Genomic DNA, 17886 nt, shown 5'->3' on the forward strand with positions numbered 1-17886 from the left:
CCTAATAGTTCACTTTTGCTTTTGTTTCTCTGGCCTCAGGAGACCTATCTAATTCCATCGTGTTGTGATCAGGTAGTTTTTCTAGGAAATACATATTCCTTTAGTAAAATTTGTGTGCTAGGTGATACAGCAAAACTCAACAAAATTCAATGTTTCACACATGCTTGGAAAAAAGTGAACACTCTTTAAATAGTCAGATTCTACATATGTCTAATAAATTATGCTGGATAATTTAACTATCAAGTGTTCTTATTTATAATTTTTTATTCAACCTAACAAAAAATTGAGATTCCTACTATGAGGCTAGGTTTTCAATATGGCCTTTACAGTTCCTTCAATATTTGCTTTTATTTCTAAAGCTACTTCATTGTAGGAATGCAGGTTTTTAACTTTTATAGTTGCAAGATGAATTATACACTCTATAATCTTGTAGGGCTCCTGTCTCCCTACTAATGGCTTTTCCTTTAAACCATTTTTCTCCTTTGGTTTACCATACCTACCCATATTTCTCTTTGTGTTTGCCCAATACATCTTCTTTCCTCTCTTGATGTTCAGGTTTTCCATGTCCTTATGTTTTAAATATGTCTTGTAGTTAAATGAAAAACAGCCAGATTAAGAAAAATCTATTCTATAAATCTGCTCCCCGCCCCCCTTGGTGAATTCTGTCAGTTAAATTTATTATCTTAACTGACATATATAGACGAGATACCTATATATATATATATCCCACTTTTTGCTTTGAATTTATCTTGCTTCTTTTTCCCTGCTTGCTTTCTTCCCAGTGTTTATTTTCCTCTTTCCCTTTATTTTCCCTCCGCTGGGTGGTGGAGTTCTGGACTCTGTTTCCATCTTGTGCATTCTCACACAGGCTACCTTTGAAAATGTGCGACATACAGTTAAAGCATCACCCTCCCCAAGCAACATCACTTCAGAATTTCCATCTGGTAACCCCCTCCCCGCTTACAGGATATCGCTGAGTATTTTAGCTCTGGCCTTTGCTTACACCCACGACTAGAATGACCATTACAGGAGTCGGTACTTTAGGCTACTCCAAAGGTATCCGTGTGCTCGCTCTCACTTCTTTGCTCCCTCAGACACCCTCCCAGGGAAGTTTCCAGGCGAGGACAGACTGTCCCTGACTCCAGGATGGTTCCACTGACACTTTTTGGACATTACGACAGTGTGAGAACAACGCACATTCAGTAGAAACCATACATTGAATGTGGAATTTGGGGATTTTTCCCAGGACTAGCAGCGTCTCTCTCATGTACTGATCTATTCATCTCAACAACTAACTTATGAACACTGTACTGCTTGGTCGTATTTTCACGATGCCCGCTCGTCTCGGACAGTTTCTTTTGCTTGTTCACATCAGGATTCCAACTTTATTTCTTGGCATAATTCCTACAGTCATTGTATGTTCTTATCATTAACCCTTATACGAATTCCTTGAGCGAGTCCTACCTCATCTGTGGTTTCTGCTGACTCCACCTCATGACAGCTGTTTTCTTGTATAAGGTGAATTAGATAAATACACACTCACGTCCAGGACCACCCATTTGTAGAGAACCTAGGGGACCTGTTTGAACTGAGCAGTCTCAAGTCCAAGGCGGTTTCCTGAAACTGCCTTTCAAGAGAACTCGCTGTGCCATGCTGCTCCCTTGCATGGCCCCACGTGTGTGCAAAGACAAAGTCTGGGTCTTACTCTCCTCGTTGTGTGCGAGCACAGAAATACACAGTTTTATGCAGAATCTCGTCATTTTGTCATCGGATGAATACCAAGATAATCTACTGTACTACACTGTTGGAGGCAGAATTTCAAAAAACTTTTTCAAAACCTCATAATGTTCCAAAAAAGAAATCCAGCTAAGGGATAGTAAGCTTATTTAATAAGAAAATGTTCACCCTTTGGGAAATTTTATCCCGTAAAGTCTTGGGTGATCTGAAGAAGAACAAATTTACTTCATATTTTCTGAAATTATGGATAATCCAAATCAGGAAGAAGGTCAATATTAAGATAGAAATAAAATTCTTTTGTTCTCTAGTTTAAATATAAAACTACTGCATCATATTTTAAGAAATAAACTAGAAAGGTCATTTTTCTCATATACTTTCTCACAAAATACTACATTACTTTCCTGAGACTGTATCAAGCATGACATACAGACACATTATTTATTCTCTTCAAATATATCAATAGAACCTGGTATATAGTAGCATTTGAGGAGGACTTAACTGATTTAAAATATAATATTTCCCAACTTATCTCTGATAATATCTGCTCATTGGATCCCAGGTAGAAAAATGAATGTTTAAATCTCGTAGCTTTGTTCTTGGATTAATATGCAGCAACGGTTTTCTTGATTTTAGGTTTAGTTCTACCTCTGCTTTCCAGAGAGAATCTAAAGTACCTGAAACAATAGAATTACAAAATTCTGGGGAATTTTTTTATGTTATTCCTGGGCAATCCTCCTAGTAACTCTGATTTAGTGGGACTTTCATCGTCCTTAGGGACTCTATATTTTATTTATTTTTTTTTTAATTTTTTATTTTTTCAGCATAACAGTATTCATTATTTTTGCACCACACCCAGTGCTCCATGCAATCTGTGCCCTCTACAATACCCACCACCTGGTGCCCCCAACCTCCCACCCCCCACCCCTTCAAAATTCTCAGATCGTTTTTCAGAGTCCATAGTCTCTCATGGTTCACCTACCCTTCCAATTTCCCTCAACTCCCTTCTCCTCTCCATCTCCCCTTGTCCTCCATGCTAGTTGTTATGCTCCACAAATCAGTGAAACCATATGATAATTGACTCTCTCTGCTTGACTTATTTCACTCAGCATAATCTCTTCCAGGGACTCTATATTTTAAAAGAACAATCCAGGGGATTCTGAGATACAGCCAGGTTTGCAGACCACGTCCTCACCCTCTGCTACATGAGTTCAGACAAGAGGCTGCTAATACATTCTCTGTGTTTACCTCACATAATGTGCAACAGTCTTCCTTTAGTAAGCACCTCTCTCTGTAATGTTCCAGTGAGCACGTCTCTGACTCTTGCAAGAGAAGGGGCTGAAGATAACTGCTCAGCCCCTCTGGGTGTAAGAGGGATTGTAAAACAATTTGAAAATAATTGATCCAATTTTTAGAAGACAGATTGTAATGAAAATCAACTAGATGACTGACTACTGTAAGGTCTGTCCACGGCACGACCTAGCCCAAACAAAGTTATCAATATGTTATCAATAATACACAAATTGCAGACCATTTTCACTTAGCCATGCCTTTCTCACTTTCTTGATTTTAAGCTGGATTATTTCATTCAAGTACTTAAGACTTTCCTAAATATAAAGTGTTTTGGTCTTGGGAAGTTCAGTTTTTTAAAAATTGTTTCCATTTAACTTGCATAAAAATTCAAGTACCCTTCCTTGCACCAGTTTAGGAAAAACAAAAAAGAAAAATCCCCCTGGGTGTTTTATCAACACAATGAAAAAAAAAAAAGAAATAGTTTATATCAATATTTTCTTGATTGTAGGATTATTAAAAATATGTAATAACCACTATTTTAGGGCTCAAGCATATGCCACAACGCTCTTAGAATTCATCAGCTGACCTGAACTGTAAGAGCATAAAACTCCAGTATTGCAGTGTTTCCGAAAAAGCGGACACAAAAAATGGTACCTTCTCAGCAAAGGCAACACCCTGAGAGGCCCAGAGAGAGAACATCGGAGGTAAGGCCAACCCACTGACATCACTTTGCATGAAAGAAACAGCCATTCATTCATTCAACAAACATCCCAGGAGTCCCCCGTAACTGTTCACAGGCTTGGCCCCTGTCCTCAGGGAGGTGCCCTTCCAGCACGGAAAGAAGGACAGAGCAAGCGAACGAACGGGGGCTCACAGAACCCGGCACCGGTGAGCTCCAGTCCTGGTGCACATGCTTGACGGGCATAAAGTGGGAAGTTCCCTTACATTTTTGAAACCTCGGCTTCCTCCTTAACAGATGGATATCCCAGAATCTACCACATGGGTTTGCTGGGAGGATCAAGGTCGCTAACACAAATAAAGCAAAAGACGGTCACGGTCCTGTCCGTGTTTTAACGCCAGCTAGAAAATAAAGTTAAAACCCTGTAAATTCTGGACAGACCAGAACGAATGTCCTTGACCTTGTAATCTTTCCTGCCCCGTCATCTCTCTACCTGACCCAAACTCTAGCACACAGAACACCGGGAACTGTTAATAAAACCGTTTTGCTCCTGTAATTGCAAAGTCGTGTCAACGGCCTCGCACCCATGGCTTCTGTTCCTCCACAGGCTCTTTGAGTTCTTCAAGGAAATGCTGGATCATCGTTGTTCTTTTTGGCACTGAGGACAAGTCTGTGTGGGAAAACATGGGCACTGAAGATTCTGTGTTGAAAAGTGACTCAGAAAGCCCTTTTCTGGATATGAAGGAACTTGGGGAATTCTTTTTTTTTTTTTTCCTTAAGATTTTCTTCAGTTATTTGACAGACAGAGATCACAAGGAGGCAGAGAGGCAGACAGAGAGAGAAGGAAGCAGGCTCCCCGCTGAGCAGAGAGCCCGATGCAGGACTCGATCCCAGGACCCTGAGATCATGACCTGAGCCGAAGGCAGAGGCTTAACCCACTGAGCCACCCAGGCGCCCCTGAACTTGGGGAATTCTTTAACCAAATTTATTTTGTTTAGATTTCCTTATTTTATATGTGCATAAGAGTGACATATGACCCAAATCTGTATCTAATGAAGTATAAAGAGCTGTTTCAATAGATAGAAAACAAAACTCTAAAGTATAGTTTAATCAAAAGCGTTTTTTTGCTTGTGTTTTGAACACGTATAAAATATCAGGGCAGGCTACACAATTGACAGAACTCGAGATTCAAGGAAATATGGTGTCTATGGGTCCCACATATGATGCCTGGCACATTAAAGGAGCTTAAACAAGTATTTGTTGAAAGCAATGAATGCATTCTGCAAAATGGAATACAGTGTCTGGCCCTGAATGTCCTTCCAAGAAAAGGTGTCTGCAAAAAAAAACATTCTCCCAGGATTCTCACCATGCCCGGGGTCAGCATCTCTCCGCCATTGACCACCCTCCAGCCTACTCACTGCAAAATTCTTGTCCAAAAGAACTTAACATAGTAACAATAAAAACTAGTTTTATCTGTTACAGTGTATCTGCCTAAAAGAATTTCAAAAAGAACTTTAGAAACATGTCACTCTGTTTCTTACTATAACTGCCAAGATGCTTCTGTTGGGAATTCCCACGAAGGGATCTCTTCCCAATTTTGTGCAAGGGTTTTGTGCTACAAGCCAGAGCTTCTGGAATTGAAAGACGAAACCTGTCTTGAGGAGACAGTGAGTCTTCACGTGGCTGTCCACACTGCAATTGCTTCTGGCAATATATACTTTCAGAGGAATGCCATGTACGATGCTTTTAAAAACGATGCAGATCATGCTGTGACATCGGCGTCCCCCTGCCCCCGCCCCACGCATCACTGCACAGATGCAGCCTCACCCCCACGACAGACAGAAATGGAATAAAAGCAAGCTTCCTCTCTTGTAACCTCTGAGGAGTCATCCTTAGCTTGTGGGCCGTTGGGTAAAATTAGTAAGTCATCTACAGATTAGCTAGGTTTGGGACATTCATGATTTTCCTTTGGTGACAAAGACTGGCAGTTTTTCAAAACCCAGCTTCCCTGTTTATCTGGATAAGCATTAACCGGAGTCTTCGCCTCCTTCCTGTCTTCCTTCCTCTCTCGGTCAGCTTCTAAGCATGTCATCTTCGGCAAGTCCCTTAACCTCTCTGCTGTGGTATTTTTGTGTTCTTGTCAGTAAAATAGGGATTATAAAAGTGCGCACGTCATGGGCCTGTTGAGTCAGGACGGAGTCGGCTACTACCTCCGAGGCCCTTACAAGAGGCTCCCACACAGAGGCTGCTAAAGCCCGTAGCACACCCGCCACTGCTTCCATTACTGCTGCCCAGGGTCGGAGACCAGCGAGATGAATGCACCAACAGACTAATAAGTGAGCGAACGGAGAAGTGGGATATGACGCTCAGGCCTCAGAGAGGGTGATGTCAGTGGAAAGAGATTGAGCACAGGACGGCCCCCTCGCTTCAGGAGATCGGAGCCCACCTGTGCCGTCTCAAGTCCCTGTGAAAAGGCAGAAGAAAGGATGCGTGTGCTTTCCAAGAGCGTGTGCCACCACGTCCCCAGGGTCCCAGGATGCTGAGTAGGGGCTGCGCGCCACCCCCTGGCCCAGCAACTTAGTAACCGTATCCCAGCCGGAGCATGGCTTAATTCCAGCACTGCCACATATTAAATGGACGTTACAAGAGCCCAGTGGCCGCTCCACAGAGCAAACTACTATATCGGAATGACAGGCAGGGGAGGACCTGCTACAAGGTAGGTATTCCAAGTTTCGAACAGTCCCCCAAACACATGGAAGTATTTTCGAGAAACTCGCAGTAAACTGTGGATAGCTCTAGTTAACATCACTTCTCCTCTTGGTCCGGGCTGAGGGACCCGAATTAGGTGGAGAATAGTTATGCTGCAATCACATATGCTGTTTGCGGATCTGTAACATTCACTTCCGTCAGCTTCCTGCAGACGTTCTGTAAGAAATGTGATTCAATCCATTCCAATGGCTTAAGAGCCTTGAACAGCATACCAATTTTACACACCAAAGTTTAACTGAAATTGGGCGTATAGATGAGCCCTTCTCCCTGCACGGAAAGTCCCAGAAGATTCCTAAACAAAGAGCAATCACAAATGGTAATTTTATCCAACTGGATCCAATTATATTTAGCATATTTCATGGAAGAGGGGGAAAAACAAGGACGGACTCAAGAAAATGTTTTCCTTTTATGATTTACTCTGTAGGAGGCGAGGATGAATTGCCTTATGACGTTACTTCTTATAACACAAGGAAGAACTGTCTAGAAAAAAACGCAATGTCTTCTAGAGGTAAATAAACATTCTGTTACAGAATAAATGTGGGCCTTTCAGCACATCTGGCAGTAACTGCACAACCTGCAAAGATCACCCCCTAAAAAAAGTGCTCATGATAATTTGTTATCAGCAGATGTTGAATACGTCAAACCAGGGGAGGTTTGGAAACAAAATGGGTAGTTTCTGTCATGCACACAAACCTTCTGTCAAGCACACAAACCCACCTTAAATGGGGCCTCTTGGGGGGAAGCAACATGTGAAGGTGAGTTTTACATTTGCTTTTCCCCTACTAGCAGCTTCTAACCTGCAGACCCTTAACCAAAGTCTAGGCCTTTGCTTTGTGGTTCTAGATACCATTTTTTCAAAGGTCATCATGAATACTAGCATTTTCTCCGGCACCAAAGTCGCTGCATACAAACCCCTTTTTGTCCATATTATAAAGAGATCCTGCCAGCAACGGAGCACCAAAGTCATATAAAACATTACACTAACAATTTCTTTTATGTAAAATATATATATATATATATATCACAGTGCTTACAAGCCACACATTGTAGAGCAGGTACCAAGATACAGTGCCAGTACATCCCCACAGTATAGATCTTTATTTTAGAACTTACTCCAAGTCACTTGTATATTGGTTCATTTTAAATATCTCCCCTTTAATGTTCTGCAATTTCAACATGACGTGTTCACATGGTTTTAGTTTTCTGCTTTGAACTACTGATGTACTTGATCAACATGAGAATTCACCATTTCTGGAAAATCATTACCCATGATCTGTTCAAATGTTGCCTCTCCCTTGTTTGTGTTCTCTCCTGGGACTGCTATCTTCTTGTTCTATAACTCAATGATGTTCATATTTTCATTCATATATGTCTCTGCATTCTGGGTATTATCATCAATTATGCTATGGCTAATCTGCATTTTAACCCTCCCCTTCAGGTATTTCAAAATTTTATTTTTCATTTATAGATTTTTCTATCTGCCTGTCTTTAAACAACTGGTCTTTTATTTTCTTCAGGCTTAATTTCTTGCTATATGTTGTCAACACTTTATTCATGCCCATTTTACATTCTCGTTCATGTTGTTACATTATGTCCAGTGTTTTAGCTTACAAACTGCTGTTTTGTCTTCTGCTGATTCTCCCTAGGGATCACATCCTCTGCCCACTCTCCTCCGTTGAGAATGTCTGATCGTTTCCTTGTGCGTCTGGTCACGTATTACAGTGAGCATTTCTTCAGTGGGCTTGCTGTTTCCTTGAAAACCCTGGGCAGTCCAGATGATCGGTACCACTGCCTGGGGACAGCTTTGCGCTTTACTCCTCAAGGGTTCTCAGGGGTATTTTTCGACATGAAGATTTCTAGGTCAGCAGGTGGTGTAAAAAACAATGCGGAGAAAGGGGAACCTCCTACACTGTTGGTGGGGATGACAGCTGGTGCAGCCACTCTGGAAAACAGCATGGAGGTTCCTCGAAAAGTTGAAATAGAGCTACCCTATGATCCAGCAATCGCACTACTGGGTATTTACCCAAAGATACAAATGTAGTGATCCGAAGGGGCACATGCACCTGAATGTTCATAGCAGCAATGTCCACAAGAGCCAAACCATGGAAAGAACCTAGATGTCCATCAACAATGGATAAAGAAGATATGGTATATATACACAATGGAATACTATGCAGCCATCAAAAGAAATGAAATCTTGCCATTTGTGATGATGTGGATGGAACTAGAGGGTATTACGCTGAGCGAAATAAGTCAATCAGAGAAAGACGAGTATCATAAGATCTCTCTGATATGAGGAATTTGAGAGGCCAGGTGGGGGGTCGTGGGGGACAGAGAGAAAAAATGAAGCAAGATGGGACCAGGAGGGAGACAAACCATACAAGACTCTTAATCTCAGGAAACAAACTGAGGGTTGCTGGGGCTGAGAGAGAAGGACAGGGTGGCTGGGTGATGGACATTGTGGAGGGTATGTGATATGTGCTAAGTGCTGTGAAATGTGTAAGACTGATGATTCACAGATCTGTACCCATGAAGCAAATAATACATTATATGTTAATTTTTTTAAAAAAGCAAAAACAGAAACTGTCATGACACAGGCACAAAGAATACAATTCTTAGCAGATCTCTTTTTCTCTTACTAAGCAGGTTTCTTGTTCTCACACATTGCTGGTGGCATTTTTTCAGCCTAACTCTTCATTAAGGAAAGGGCTTGGTTTTAGGCAAGAGGCAGGCCTGTCTCAGTCCTAGCTCCAGCCCTCATCTGGAAGCAAGGCCTTAGCGTCATCTCTGTCCCATGCAGGCATTCGCCTCCAACCTCCGCGTTCATGCAGATGCTTAATCCGCAAGGCAGCTACGACTCAGTTCAACACAGACTATACTCTCCCTTTTAACCGCTTGACTTCGGGCACATGGTCATAATCCTTTCTCACTGACTGACTGACTGCAAAATTAGTTAATGTTCTGAAATCCTTTTAAACATTTTATCCAGTGTTATGAGGTATTTGTGACCATAAAAATTTTTTAGATCATCTCAGTCTACTGCATTGCAAGAGGGTTGTTTTTTTTTTTTGCAAGAGCTTTTATCAACACTTTACTGTTTCATTATTCATAATCATTTAATCAATTAGTCCTTTCCAAGCTGAAGGTTAGTGGAACTATATTTCAGTCAGATCTTGAGGAGTTAGAAACCTTTCACGTTATTTTTTATGCCCAGGATTCTTCCCCATGTTCAGAAGTAACAGACTAGAGGCAATTCACCTTGGAAGTGAAGTAAGTCTCCTGGGACCCCGGAAGGACTAAGACCCTGTTTTGCTAGTCACCACTTCCAATTAACCAAAAGAGAGAGTACTGATTTCTGACTAAAAGTAGGGAAGAGAGAGAAAGGGAATCTCTTTTCACTGAACAGTATTTCAAAAGTTACCACTTAAACACTATTAAAGCCTGAAAATGTGCAACTTCTCTCAAGACGATTGGCCCTAATTTTCAGTAGTAAAAACCCCATGACATAATATGGCACAAAAATCTTTCCACATAAGGAAACTATGAAACAGAATTTTTTACCAAAGTCATAGAATTTATCCCACAGAAATGGCAACTTGCAATAATCTGAGCCCTTCTAAGGGAAAAATCTCAATGACTTGAGAAAATGGTGATGCCCTCATCTCCAGTGCACTAATGATTGCCACTTTCACCAGTAACACACCTCCCACTCTGGTGACATAGAGGACACTGTTTACATCACAAGTCCGGCTGTCAGGAAGGGCTTTTTTGTACTCTCTATCAGAAGGAAGTGATTTCCCTTAACTCCTCTCCTACATCGTAGGTGTGAAATGCTGCACTGTTGACTGGTCTAAAGTTTGTACTTGCTTGATTATTCGGCTGGAAAAAACAGAAAACCTTACCAGAGTACACAGTGATGAAAAGTAACCGTAGAATCTTTTGGAAATAACAGATTTAGACAAAACAAACAGTCTGGAATATGGCTCACTCTGTAATTAATGATCGTTTCTTTGCCATGATAGGGGGTGTTCATTAAGAATAGAAACTCTCTGCTGCTCTGGTCTACATATTTGAAAAGCTCTGACTCCTCAAGTGAGAGAGGAGAATGCTTATTCTCTGGAGAGTAGGTGATGTTAAGGGGCTACATCAATAAGGCAGTGGGTCACATTTGAAGAAAGCCGTGGGAGACGATCTGGAATTACTACTTCTCTTAGTCTCTCTCACTCCTAATTTACAACCACAAGTGTCAAAAATCAGATTATTTTTCTCAACACAGTAACAAATGATTATAGTACAATCAGGTGAAAAAAAAATTAAAATTTTCTCTACAGGACAGCCTGATTGTTAAAAAGCAACATAGCTCTTAAAAGCTGCTTAATTAGCTACAGGTGACACGACCAACTACCCGGACCTCCGGCTTAGTAGGTCTCAAGTCTAAGCCAATACGAAAAATTCACTTATTTTTTTTTAAAGATTTTATTTATTTGACCAAGAGAGATCACAAGCAGGCAGAGAGGCAAGCAGAGAGAGAGAGAGAGGAGGAAGCAGGCTCCCCGCGGACGGGAAAGCCCGATGCGGGACTCGATCCCAGGACCCCGAGATCATGACCCAAGACGAAGGCAGAGGCTCAACCACTGAGCCACCCAGGTGCCCCTCACTTATGTTTTAAACATATACCCTCAGAGCATGTTTGAAAATAGCAGTATTCAGAATATCCAGGATTGATTTATTTTTCTTCCTCTCTGTTTTTCTTGGCATGTATCTCCTTGCTCCCCAGAGTGTGGCCCATGCACTAACTAGCATCATCTCAGAGGTAGTCAAATACACAGAATCTTGGGTGGTACCTAATTCCTACTGAATCAGAATCTGCATTTTAACAAGATTCCCGGGGGGGGGGGGTGTAATTCATCTGCCCATTAACGTTTGAGCACTGTGCTGTAAGACATAGAAATATTTCCTAATTCAATGTCAACTGCGAGATTTCTTTTGTGGATGATGAAAATGTCATGGAATTAGATAGTGACTTTTTTTCACACCTTTGTGGATTTATTAACCACTGATCTGTACAGTGTAAATGGGTGAACTCTATGGTATGTGAAATAGATCTTAATTTTTGAAAAAGGAAGAAAAAATAATAGTAAATGCTTTCAAAACGTACAGCAGATAGATGGGTGGAACCAGTTCCAACTTTTTTCTTCTATCTTGGGAAAAAATTAGATGCATCATTTCCTGGGGCTCACCTCTTTCTGAGAAACGAACACACCAACTGAGGGTTGATGGGGGGAGGGGGGTTGGGAGAGGGGGGGTGGGGTTATGGATATTGGGGAGGGTATGTGCTATGGTGAGTGCTGTGAAGTGTGTAAACCTGGCGATTCGCAGACCTGTACCCCTGGGGATAAAAATATATGTTTATAAAAAATAAAATTAAAAAAAAAAAAAAAAAAGAAACGAACACACCAGGTCTTGACTCTGGGCAGACCTGACCAAGGGTTTGCAGGAGCCTGGCAGTGGGGGATGGAATGGGGAGGGGAGCGCTCCCCCCACCCACGCCCACAACACACGCGAGAGCTGCTCACCGAACTGGGGCTGAGAGCTGCTTTCCTCGGGAAACCGCGTGCGAGAAGAACGTCAGGGACCCACACTACCCAATCGAGGGACGTGGTAAAGAGGCAGAAATGCTATCTGCCTGCTGCCTGTTAGCTCCCCGGAGCGTGGGGGAGGGAAGGCTTCCCCCTCATGCCACCCTCTGCTGGCCCCTGCCAACCCTGAACCTCCCCCAGCAAAAAACAAACAAACAAACAAACAAAAAAACCCCTCCAGATTCTTAAATAAAATCCCGTATTTGCTACGAGTTACCGCAAACGACCTCGACCCCCTCGCCTCCACAGCTGGCAAGTCTCCCGCACCCTGTGGGCGCCGCTGGTGAACGCGCCTGGCGCTCAGGGTGAGAAAGCCTCCCGCGCTTCCCTGTCCCCGACCTAACCCGGCGACCTGGGGGCCAGGTGTGCCGGGCCAGGTCGCCCCTCCACTGTCACCCGCCAACTTGTGCGGGGTCTGGCCGCCGGAGGGCCCGAACGCGCCCCGCGAGGGCAGGGGCAGGCCCGGAGGAGCGCGCCAGGCAGCGCCGGGGACCCTGAGCCGGGCGGCACTCTCTCCCCCAGACCTCGAGTCTCGCAGCCCAGCCCGTGCCAGTGCCCATGGCGCAGCGACAAGGGATCTGAGCGGATGGACAGCCGCTGGGGCTGGAGACCAACACCTCCCCATCCTTGAAGGGGTCAGTACCCTGAGGACACGCTCTACCGGGCAACATACCCGGGTGCTCTCACCAGCAACAAAACCTCGACGCGCGCGCCCCTCCGCTCGTTCGGGGCCCAGGCCAGGCTCGCACGGCCCGGGGAGGGACACGCGTGTCCGGACGCGCGCGGCCCCGCCGGCGCCCCCCCCCCCGCCCGCGGCGCCCGCACTCACAGGCAGGGGTAGTAGCCGTAGGCCGGCCGCGGGGGCTGAGGGCAGCCGTCGTCTCCAGGCTCCGAGTCCAAGAGCAGGTAGTCCTGGCTCTCGTTGCGCCGCGCGCCGGCCCCGGCCGCCCGCCGGGGAGAGCCGCCCCTGCGGGGCGCGAACACCGGGCTCTGGTTCATGGCGCGAGCGCCCGGCCGGCGGAGGACCGGCTCTCGCGGAAGGCACGTCGGCGAGCCGGGCGGGCGGGTGCGCAGAGACCCCGCGCGCAGGGGCGCGCGCCCCGCGTCGGACTGACCGCCGGGAGACCCTTGCGCCCGGCACCACGTTGGCGCGGGGGTCGCGGACGTCCGCGGTTCCGAGCTCTGCGAGCGGCTCCTCGGCCGGCCGGGGGAGAAGTCACCACTCAGGGGCCACCGGGGGACCTGGCTTGAGCGCGTCCGGCGAGGGGACCCCGCGGGGAGGGGGCCGGGGCTCCGGGGCGGAGCGAGCTCGGGCGGGGCGGCGGGCGCAGTGGCGCGGGCGAGCTCAGAGCCGGGCACCCGGCGGAGGAGATGCCGCGTCCCCCGAGGCTCCCGCCTCGCTCCCACCGGCCTCTCCCCGCGTCCAGCTGGGGGTCCCCTCCTTTAAAGGGATCTGAACCGGCCTCCAGAAGTCAGCCGGTCTGGCCGCCAGCACTTTCGGGGCCGGGATAACCCAGAACTAGGCGGAGCCACACGCGCGCGCTCCTTCCTTCTTTCCTTTCTTTGCTTTTCCCTTTTCTTTTTCCTCTTTTCTTTCCTTACTTTTTCCTTCCTTCTTTCTTTCTTTTCTTTGATTCTTTGATCCTTCCTTCCCGTCCCCCTCCTCCTTCCTTGCCTCCCTGCCTCCTTCCCTCCTCTCTCCTTTTTTCTCCCCTCCTAAGTCTGCTTATTTGCAAATTCTACAAATTGAAAACTTTCTAGGAAGGTTCCTTTAAGATTCTTAAGAACCAAATAAACTTCTTTTGTTTTTGTTTGTGTTTGTTTTAAAGGACAAGAGACTCTTTCTCCAGACTGTCTTCTTTTACTTTGGGCATTTTCTCTTCCATTTCCAACCCCTTAAGTTATTGTAACTCTTTAAAATGAGCAACGTTCTGTGTTCCCAACACCAGATGTTCCCAGTTCCCCAGCAAACCAACAAAAACAGGCAGGCATTTTCTGATGATGTGATAAAGGGGCCGGCAACCTGCTTACTTCAGAGAAAACCTTTCCTTCCATCACGGCAAATGCTGAAATTACTTCTCTGCCAGATGTTTCCTACATTTCTAAACTGTTTTTAATTTTAAGATTTCGTCTTAAATTCTGATTTAATCTTCACAGATGTGAGAACTTAAAACTTCTCAGAAAAGATGAATCATTATCTCTAGTAGTTTAAGAAGTAGTCAATTAGGAATCCACTGATTCGTTTATTCAACAAATATTTAATCAATGCCAACTGTGTACCAAGCACCATTTTGGGATTCAGAGGCAAATTAGCCTGATAAGGGCCCTGTCTGCCTTCACAGGGCTTTCATGGAGGAAAGGGAGACAGATTAAACAAGCAAAGGGAAAGTATCAGACACAAAGGCACAATGAAAAGAACACTGATGTGATAGTAACTGAGGACTATTTCAGGTTAGGTGGTTAAAACAGGCCTCTCCACGGAGGTGCTGGTTAAGTGAAGAGAGAAGGTGAGGAGCCAGACATGTGAAAGGGTCAGAAGTCCATGACGGCTGGAGCGAAGGCAGCCAGACTGTCTGAGATTCTGAAGTAAAGGTACCTTTACTTCAAGCTTCCCATGAACAGGTGAGCAATGAAATGGATGTTGAAGTGTGAGCACAAGGGTGAAAACAGATCACAAATTTAGACTTTTTGAGTTTGCCAGCACACCAGAAACTAAAGTTTGAGGGGTGAGAAGCACTGCACCCTGAGGGCCTAGTTCTGTATATGGCCCAGGTATGTGGAATGGGTGGCTGAGTGGGTGGGTGGGTGGATAGATGGATGGGTGGATGGATGATGGGTGGATGGGTAGATGGGTGGATGGATGGGGTGGGTGGATGGCGTATAGACCAAAAAAATATGAAAACACGCTGGACTACCTAAAGGACGTTTACCCTGAAAATCCTGAGTCATTTTGAAGTACGTTGGTCCTGATTTAGGAATCTCCTTTTTTGATCTCTCAACATCTAGAGCCATGATTTAAAGTTTTTATTATTTTCTGGTAATTATACATAGCAATAAGATACTCTGCTTGAAATGTGTTTGTTCATGGCAAATGCTATCTGTGAGAATGCAACAGCTTTGATGCTTGAATGATTTAATAAATGTTTAATTTAAACAGCACCAAAGCAATCTGTTTAGAAACATCAAGTGCAGAAAACAATTTAGTGGGGGAAGTAATATTAAAATGTTTTCGATCTAACTCAGATTCTGTGAGTCAAAGCAAAGTTGGAAAAGACTGATGGTGTTAGCTGAAGTGTTAGTCTTTAATGTAAAAAACAAAAATTGAGATAGAATTACTTTGTTTTCCAGTTAGTTGAGCTGTTTGTGCCTTTCTTCATCACACAGTTTTTCATACTCAGGCAACAACCTTCACACTGAAAAAGTTATTACAGTAAACTGATGATGTGACATCAGTTTATCGTTTTACAACACAAGACATGTTTTTCTCTGTTTCCTGACATACAGTTGGTACTGGATCAGTAAACCCCGTCTCTCCCTGAAGGCAGGAGGTGGTGTACACGGGGCAGGAGGCTCTGAAGGACTTCACGAGGAAGCACGAAGAGGGTCAGTTTGGAATCTGAAAGCCTAGCTTCTTGTTTTCACCATTCCCTGAACGGAAACTTTGTGATTTCAGACAGCACGTTTAATCTCCTGCTTCATTTATTAATTGGCAAGTGATAGATAATTACTGAGGACCAGTCTGTCTCTTTCTGCATCCTATGCTTATCTGAGAAGTTCCATCTCTTCAACTGTGTTTAAAAATACGGTAGAACGAGAAGACAACTTCTCAAACTAGTGACATGTCCTAATCAACTCCAGCAGTGTTGAGTGGATGTGGACCAAAGATGGCTGAACGAAAAAATGACCGTTCTCAAGGTGAAAACTGTTGGACAAGTGAAAAGTGGAGTGTTACACTATCTCACATCTCATGAGCTCGTCCTGTGTCTGCAGTATGGAGATGACACAGAACACTCCCTTGTAACCCCAAGACTCAGGGATGATGGTGGGCTTTGTCCTCTGTGGGGTGGGAGGGACACCTCACTACACTCATCTGAGCTGTCTGATTATTGGTGAATTCCACACCATAATTATGTGTATAATTATTATAACAGTATTTTGAAAAGTCAAGTGCAGCAAACTGAATAAAAAAAGAGGGTTGCCCTCTAGAAGGTCTCAGGCTAGGAGCCCAAAGGCAGAGATGACAAAGTTACCTCCGACCTCAGGGACGGAGGTGGGGGAAACCTTGTGAGATCTCACTGACTCGGGAAGACACTAAGAAGACACCGCGTGGGAGCCCAGGGCAGCTGCTCTTCCTGCTGGGAAACCACGGACACAAGAGCTTTTCTGGGAAACGCAGTTTGGGGCTAGTTGGCTGATAGCTACAGATAACAGTGGAGTCAGGAAAGCATCTGGATAATTTAAAGCACAGGGCCCCTGAATCCTGACTCCTGACTCATGTAGAATCCATGGGGGAAAACCGAAAACACCCCACAAGCTGTGGAAGGCCTGAGCGTCCCAGGGAAGGTCTGTGGAGACTAAGGCTCGAGGCAGATGGTGGTGGGCGCTGCATCTCTGAATTTCCGTATCAGAATTTTTTTCAAGTTTGGGGTTGTAATAAGTACATTTACTATCTCTGTTGCAGCTAAAACGTTACTGTATTAAACATGAGAAACATTATGTGAATCATCAGCAACCTGTTTTAATTTTTGCTGTAACTTGAGCTCAGTTAGGTGTCCTGCCTGCTGACGGTATTATATGGGTATTTCGTGTGAGCACCCGGACTGCGTACTTGGGACAGGGCAGGTTCGACTAAACTGACTTCCATTTTGGTGGGGTGATCAGAGTGCTCCCAGTAACCTGTTGACCAAGGGCATCGTGTAACAGATTTGGTAACAAGACTGACAAGTACGCACTGGGTAACAGAGGAGCGGTTCCTCAAGCCGGGGGGCGGCTGAGAACACTGCGGCGCTAGGGCGTGCTCAGTCGGGCTCCGTAACTGCAGACACGTTGAGGATGGAAGGGGCTGCCTTTATACGCCGTTATTTTCCTACCACTGGAAGGATTCGAAAACAGCCTGGACCTCAATTTTCTACATATGCCGTAAAGTGAAGGAATGTTAACGTGGTCAATTCAATGAACACCAAGATCTTTTAAGAAAAAGCACAAAATTCAAAAATTAACCATCCCCAGGGATCCAAAATGCATAGTTGACAAAAATCAATATCTATTCCTAATGTATGTGGTTCAAAAAACTCAGTAAGCTAAGAATAATAGACACATCTTTACCATGGTGAAGAGTACCTGTTTCAAATAAAACCAACCTGGAGAAATACCACAGATGATTCCACTGATACAAGGAATAAGATAAAGGTGTCCCTGTACATTGCTATGACTCATGAACTAAGAATTTCTATAATAAGCTAAATAAAACATGACAAATAAGAGGGAAAGTTTGAAAAAGGAACTAAATCTATTAGTTGGCCGATGACTTAATTGTCTACTATTAAAAAAATTAAGATTTTTAACTGAAAATTATGAAAACCAAGGAGTAAGAATTGTGTTTGGAACAATGTTAGAGTATAAAGGAAAACAGAAAATTCAGTAGTTTTCCTACATGCTATCAATAGCCAGTTAAAATATAGTAAATCCTACAAAATATAAAACAGAAATAAATTTGATCAAGAACTGTAAAACCCATGTAAAGAAAATTATAAACTTAAAATGAGTCAAAGT

The 17886-nt window shown here is 44.2% G+C and overlaps 1 protein-coding gene across 1 annotated transcript in view; it reads right to left on the reverse strand.

Annotated features, from left to right (window-relative positions):
- Positions 1-13571, reverse strand: part of TRPC6 (transient receptor potential cation channel subfamily C member 6) — a 107049-nt gene extending 93478 nt beyond the window's left edge. The window contains exon 1 of the mRNA XM_047693647.1: positions 12944-13571. Within this exon, the coding sequence (XP_047549603.1) occupies positions 12944-13113 (170 nt within the window). The 5' untranslated portion in view covers positions 13114-13571. The remainder of the gene's footprint in view (positions 1-12943) is intronic.
- Positions 13572-17886: the final 4315 nt, after the last annotated feature.

This window comes from Lutra lutra, chromosome 10, assembly GCF_902655055.1.
Source record: "Lutra lutra chromosome 10, mLutLut1.2, whole genome shotgun sequence".
NCBI classification, from domain to species: domain Eukaryota; kingdom Metazoa; phylum Chordata; class Mammalia; order Carnivora; family Mustelidae; genus Lutra; species Lutra lutra.